This window comes from Sesamum indicum, linkage group LG3, assembly GCF_000512975.1.
Source record: "Sesamum indicum cultivar Zhongzhi No. 13 linkage group LG3, S_indicum_v1.0, whole genome shotgun sequence".
NCBI classification, from domain to species: domain Eukaryota; kingdom Viridiplantae; phylum Streptophyta; class Magnoliopsida; order Lamiales; family Pedaliaceae; genus Sesamum; species Sesamum indicum.
The window spans coordinates 13985767-13993421 of NC_026147.1; the positions used below are offsets into that span (position 1 = coordinate 13985767).

Here is a 7655-nt window from a genome sequence, read left to right on the forward strand (position 1 = left end):
CAACTATTTATACTATAGCGCCAGTAAAATACTATGAAATTATATTTTCATCCTTTCAAAAGTTTTTTTAGGTCAACCTCCAAACCCCCATCTTCAATTGAATCGAAGATATTGAACTAAAATGTAATATTAGATCAGACTCTACAATGGTCGTGCATTTGAAACTGGGTTGATTTGTGAAATAAAATGGGAGGAGTGGAGGAGGAATGAGTATCACACATCTTTACAATTTTTACTTTAAGAAGGGACAGTGGTAAGGAATCTTCATCATCAATCACATGCCACTTTCAAATGTAAACAATGTTTCTTGAAAAATGGACATTAACTGTAATCATGCCTTTGTTTAAACACACCATTCAAATAGCAAGAGAGGGTCTGCATCTTTTTTACTGCTCGAATAAGAAAACAATATTTTTAAATAATTTATGAATTTTCTTTATAATGAATTTTGTAAAACCATCCCATATTAAATAAAAGAGATAATTACATTGCCAATTTCCTAAACTTGGTGTAATTATTCTTAAAAAGTTACATTTTGGTAATATTGATATTTATTTTCGACTAACAAATAGATTTTTAACTAGTCAAAATTCATCGAATTTGCTGATATTAGCAAAAAAAAGATTCAAATGAGAATCTATATATACTTATGATTGATTACTAACTCATTACAGGTCAAATAAAACTTTTTTCTGACAAAACTATCCGTGTCCATTTTCACACTTTAATGCATGTGAAGAGATACATTTTTATTTTTATAAGGATAGTTTGGTACGAAAAAAATTTATTTAACGTGCTATAGGTTATTAATAAGTTAATCAGTGGTAAATATGAATTTTATTCATTTTGTTTTGCTAACATCAGCAAGTTTGTAAATTTTTGAATAGTTGATGAATCTATTTATTAAATAGAAACAAAGAGTAAGGCTATTTATGTAGTTATCTTTCGGGCCGAATATTTTACTGGAGCATTGCTACTGTGGTAAGGTTTTCTTGGCCAAGTTTCGTAGAATTTTGAGACAATCCAAATTATTGTCGGTTCTGTGGTTGTGTTTACCTCTACTAGGATTATAATTCTTTTTCTTGAAATGACTGATAACTCTGTTAAAAAATTCATCCAGCAACAAACTAATTTTACTTTCTACACAAGTTTTCTAGAGTATCGGAGACTTATATTTTCACTATTATTTACTTTGAATTGCTTTTGTCCCGTCAATTATTCAATCAAATTTCTTATGAGTTTCACAATTTTATATGAAAAGAGTATTTTGTCGACTTAAGACTTATATACAATTGATATGTAAAACTTGTGTATATCATACACTACAAATTAAAATGTATTTAGTTGAATTGCGATGAATCAAATTGGATTTAAATTAGAATTTTTGAGAATAAACTTGGAATTAAAACAAGGAAAGGGGTGGGGGTTGTATTGTGTAATACTATGAGTAGTAAGCAGCATAGTAATAAAAAAGGGGAGGTCATGCGACGTCTTTTATATGGGGCCCGGCCCATCCCATCCCCATTGTTACAAAACAATGACTCCCAAGTCCCAATTAAAAGATAAAAGAAAAGAGAAAAGGAAAATGATGAGCCCATCCTCCCATTTACACCACCACCACCACCACCACAAAGTCACCCCCCAACAGCACAAGGAGTTGTCAATAAGCATCTTCACCCCCCCCACACACACACCAAGGACGTGTATACGTATATATATATACACATGTGTATCTATATATATTTACATAAACACACGACATGTCATACTCAAACCTCTTTGTATTTATTATTCTTACTATAAATAATTCATAACTCATAACTCTCCCTCAAAGTTTTCTTTGCCACCACCATTCCATTTTCCCTTTTCCTCTCTCTCTCTCTCTCTCTCTCTACCAAAACCCTTCTTTCTCTCTCTCTCTCTCGAGACAGCCATGGGTGGCGCCGACGAGGAGTGGGTTAAAGCCGCCATGACGGATGACATGATGGTGGTCGAGCTCTTGGTGCGTCTTCATCACGCACCGCGGCGGCAGCCGCCTCTCAAGCCTGTTGCTGCTGCCTTGCCACTGGAGTGGAGCGTCCGTCAACGCAGGTCAAAGTCCGTTTCGGTTAACAACCACCCGAAGAAACCGGCTCACAGGGCCAGCCCCACCACGCCGCTTTCCTGGAGCGGCGCCACATCCTTCAGCGGTGGCTCCGCTGGCGCCGGAGGCGTCGGTTCTGAAGAGTCTAGCCGACCAGTACCCCTCAAACTCTCCAACACAGCAAGATCTAAGGTTCGTACTTTCGACATGCGAAACTGCTTACCAGAATACGTATTTCTATTATACGTATCCGTATTTTAGTATTTTTAATCTTTACCGGTGGCCGGCGTCGGTGAGTCAGCGGCGGGGTTATGGTATTCTCCATGCGTCGTTTCTTTTATATTCTTTCTTGAAAATCTCGTGTCAGGTGTCATTCGATGACGCCTGATGAATTGACGAGAATATCCCTTCAGAATTTGGATATTTACTGCCACGCCCGTGGGAAGGAATCAGATTCAGCCATTGGAGGCCTTGTTTGCTTCTCTCACTCAATCACTTTCCCACAGTTCCCCCCTCACCTCCCGAAATGACAACAATACCCCTCCCCCCTCCCTCTGCATGACGCCAACAATCCAATCCCAGGACATTCCCAGTAATTTCAACCGACTTACTTGACCGAAATGCCCTTCCAAGTTTCCATCCAAGGGGTAAAAATGGGGGTGACTTAGTTTCATCGCATACGCGTCAGAACGACTCTGTCACGTGTTTTTTCCACCACTTTTCAGCCCAACCCCATCATTATTATTATTATGCACCTTGTGTCCACACACCCTTAATCAAGCCAAATGACGAAAATAGCCCTCTCCTGGAAGGGCACATCCGTCTTTTAATCTGTCTCCGAAGTATCGCAGAAACTATCCTCCTCTGTGGTACATGTAGTAAAAGTCAGCATTATTGCTTGGAACCCAATTTCTTGAACTAAGTCAATCAATCTGACCATCTGTTTCTTGATGTAAGTGGGGGCCATTGGAGGGCAGTTGAATGAGAGCCGTGAGATCTACAAGATAATCAGAGGGGTGAGTGTAGGGGTACTTTGGTCAATTGAGGGGGTGGGGTGGGGTGAAAGTCGCCCAGCATAAGCGGTGGCGTGTTTTCGTGGCAAATAGGTCTGCGTTTGGGTTTGGTGGAGCGTTGTTAGTGGTTTGTTTGCTTTATATAAAAACCACTGTCCTTTTTCCAGTATTTCCCGATTTATTTATTAAATTAAATTAATAGGGTGGGGACTATCGGGTGTGGTGGGGAGCAATTTGACCAACATGCAACCTCAACTGTGTGTACATACCAATACCATACCATATATCTGCTTGTCTCTATCTATCTTCAAACTTCGAACCATCCCATGCCATTTGTACACAACACAAACAACCCCCCACTACAACATCTGTACGACGTCGTTCTCTTTCCTTTTTCTTCTTCTTACTCATTTGATTACTCGACATGCAGAAGACACGCTGGTGGGGTGGGGTGGATTGGTGCAAGTATAGATTGTTGGTAATTCTTTCTGGTATCTGCCGAAGGTCAAAAGCTGGAAACTACCTTATTTTAGTCTCTGTAAAAGACGGTGATTAGCGCTGTAATTCTCATGCATGACAGTGTTTTAACGTGGGTGGTTGTTCTTTTCTTGAATTTGATATTCCTCCTTTTTGCGGGTTCAAGAGAGATGTAGCAATTTTCTTTTTTCTTGTCCTTTTTTGGTTCAAACAAGTTCAACGTGCATTAAGGGCTTTGAAAATACCATGTCTAGAAATCTATATCTTTGGGAAACTGTGTGGTGTGGACTGCGCATTGTTGTTGGAGGTGGGGTGGGGTGAGCGGGGACCGGTTTTTATCCACTAAACTCTCTGTTTCTGGCTGATAATATATTGCCAAATCAATTGAATCTCAATGTCCTCTTTAACCCTTCACTTTCTGGCTGTAATTTTGATTTTTGAGCTTATCCAAGAAACACCCTTATTTAAATTTGAGCTTTCTGTGGCAGAACATTTAGAATTGGAGGAAATATGAAAAAAATTTATTGATATTTTGCAGTGTCGTTAGGATGGTTATTGCTGGCGCTCTTTGTCTGTAAAAATCTCTGTTGCGTATATGTTGATTAGCTTGCAGTTTGCACTTATGGATACTTGAAATACATTTTTTAATTTATTGTCAAAGAATATGAAGTAATCGAGCGCTGATCTTAATTCTCTGTTGCAGGTTAATGCCGATAATGACAAAACCACCTCCAAGAGGTCAAAAAAGAAGAAGGTGAATATATTAGTTTTTATTTAGCTTTGTAATGGAATATATTTTTGTCAAACTCGTTTGTTGTATTGTCTGCATGACCATTCGATCCATAATACAAATATCAAATATTATGAAATGTTACTTGGTATTTCTGAGTATCATGAGTAATTGATTCACATGCAGAAATAGTGCACCATCAACCTTTATCACGTAGGTTCGAGAGTTTAATGAATGTGCTCTTTTTGGTTTGTTTGCAGACCTTGGTAGAACTCAAGGACGAAGAAAGCTGGCTGTTGAAGGAAAGAATAGATTTGAAAAGGGTATGAAACTTTCCTATACCTATGTGATAGTTTGACGAAAATTTTCTGATATTAATTGCAAAATTCTGACATCATGAACAACCTTTGCTTCTCAGAGAATGGCAGCGTTACGGATGAATTTGGAGAGACAAAGGGCCACAAATGAAAACTTGAAGAGAATGAAGGTAACTGCCTTAGACACCATTCTTCATTTCTTCTCTTAGTGACTCTTGACACAACCTATTGGGTTTAAACAATACATTGCTGATTTCCTGTTGGTTTGAGCTCCATCTTCCTCAACTTAGTTGACGAAGACGATAAGTTTTAATCTAGTTCAACTCTGCTCACCTACTAGAATTTGGGATTCATGCCTTTCATTCTCTTATGAAAGTTGGTTTATGTGTGTGTTGGAATAATAGATGCAATTTTCTGGGGGGGCCACGTCTGTAGTAATGTACAGGTTGGCCTAGAAGAAATTATATGATTGAGATCTCAAATTTAAGTGCACAACTTAAACGGCAAATAGATTAAGAAAGAGCTCATGAAGCCTTTGCAGTTGTTAGGCATGCTTCCTGCTACCATGGTCTGCTTGAATTTTACTCGGATTTGGAATGTAGAAGGATCAATGATGCAAATGGAGTAATATTGGTAAATTACTGTAATTAGATGATTACTTGTTTTGATGTCTTTTTATTTTCTTGGTTCCGATACTCATTTCGTCACTGAAAGTAAAACCTTGAATTTCTTTAGCTTTGCTACACTGTTGCACTGTACTTTAGGACGTCGGATTTTCATGCTCTTGAAAGAGAATTTGCTGATTATGCTCTAAGGGCACTGGTAGATGAATACATTTAATGAAACGTCGGAAGTTAAATTCTTATTAAGCAAGAAAACTAAAATCTTCTCTGTTTTATCTTGCTGGTACATTACCGTCATCATTGTACACGATTTTTGAGTCTCTTTTCCTCCCTTCCTTTCATTATTATCAACAATAACATCGATCTCCTCTGCAGATTGACTTGCAACCCCATTTGAATAGAGAATCTACATCCGCAGCCGAGGAATCAACTTCTGGTCAACCTCAGCAGGACTTGACAACATTTGTGATGCCTCCGGCTGTCTCAATCAATGATGGTTCACTACAACCGTCTACATCAAATGCCCATCCTGACGAAAATGCAGATGCAGCATCGGATGCTAAATTCATCCTTCCGGATCTAAATATTCCGTTCGATGAGCCCAGCCCTGATGTTGTTTGTGGAGTCAGCTAGACCGTACTGGTAAATCTGTTCTCGGCTTAGCCAGAATTATTACACAAATGGCAACCATACTACACAAGGGCTAACTTTTCTTTAGGACGAAGTAATGTAACTGTACGATAGAACGAATCCCCCCTCCAACATTCTTTTTGTTTAGTACGTACAAATGGAAGTTCTGAGGATTAGTATAGCGATCCTAACGAGTTAAACGCAGCCATAATTCTTTTCTTCACAGTTTCTTTACTGTCTAGTTGACCGAGGGGAGTCTCGTCCTTCCTCGTCCTCCTCCATTTGTATTTCCTTTCTGGAAATGTTTATAACGAAAGATGTAACCTGTCTTATGGAAGAGTTTGGATGCACATGTTATTTCCTCAAAGGAAATACTTTGAGGAGGTTACTTACTTTTGTTGTTCTTACATGACATTCTAGTAAAAGAACAGTCTATAGTTATGGCAGGAATTCATTGAAAATGTGAAATTATATTTTTCTTAAAAAAAATTAAAATTACACTTATACTCCTTTTAAGAATTCATTATTTTTATTTAACTGTTTTTTATGGGAGTTTGGATGAAAAATATTGATGTTAGCAAATATATATACATATATTTAAATTTTTAATTTTACCTCTTATTAAATGTTTTTATGCAATAATTTTATAATTATAAAGGAAAAATTATCATGATGTTACTCTTATTATATATATATATATAAATATATTACAATTAATCCCTTAGAAGTATAAAAATATGAATGTGAATATTTAAATTGGTACAAAATTAATAATTTATATATATTTTGCCAACATCAACATTTTAAGGGGGGTTAGGTGTTAACGGAGAAATTTGCGAAAAGAATTTATGTGTAATTTTAAAATTTTTTTGGAAAAAAGTATAATTTTACATTTTTAGAAGGGGTTTATGTATAATTGATCCTATTTTGTTATTAAAGATTTGAAATCATAATATTATCATCAGCCCAAACTCTTGGATTGATTGATTTCAATTTGAGGCAAAGATTTGGAGAAATAATTTACAATTATGTATTTTGTTTCATTTACATCCTAAAGTATGAAAGGTAATAAAAACACCCATAATAAAATAATTTGACATTTGATAAGACAAAAATTTACTTCTCACTTACCCACATATTTTTTTATTATACTTTCTAAAATATATTTTATTAAAATATCTCCCCCAAACTATTTTTAGTGATTTAAAATGTTACTCAAATTTTATTTTAAAAATAATAGTATTTATAAGAGCAATATATGCAAATATACTTTATAAAGTAGATAAATTATGTTAAAAAGTACATGTAAGTATGTGTCAATACATAATGCATATAATATTATAGAAAAAGTATGTTATATACTTATAAATTTATATTCAATTACATGTTCACATAATAAAAATACATCATATCATTACTTAAAAAATAGAATATTATATATTAATTATATTATAGATTTACATATTTTACATTATATATATGTTCAATGTAATATTTGAAATTTGTATTGATAATTTATTATAAAAAAAGTTCAAAATATATAACAACACATGCAAAAATTATATAAAATTTTTATCAATTGTGTAAAAAATATAAGAATTTTAAATTTATGGAGTTTAAACAAAATGTATACTCAGTATAAAAATTATAAATTTTGAGTAGTGTTTATTTTAAATAAAAAATATTATAATAATTCAAATTATATTTAGAAAAATAATTGCAAAAGAGATATTTTAAGGGTGTAAATAGTAAGGGCATTTCGTTATAAAAAAATTAGTATAT

The 7655-nt window shown here is 35.0% G+C and overlaps 1 protein-coding gene across 1 annotated transcript; it reads left to right on the plus strand.

Annotated features, from left to right (window-relative positions):
• LOC105158337 lies at positions 1669-6265 on the plus strand. The gene is made up of 5 exons (XM_011075061.2): positions 1669-2275; positions 4277-4327; positions 4564-4626; positions 4722-4790; positions 5619-6265. The coding sequence occupies exons 1-5, from the start codon at positions 1934-1936 to the stop codon at positions 5874-5876; spliced, it is 783 nt and encodes a 260-aa protein (XP_011073363.1). The 5' UTR covers positions 1669-1933; the 3' UTR covers positions 5877-6265.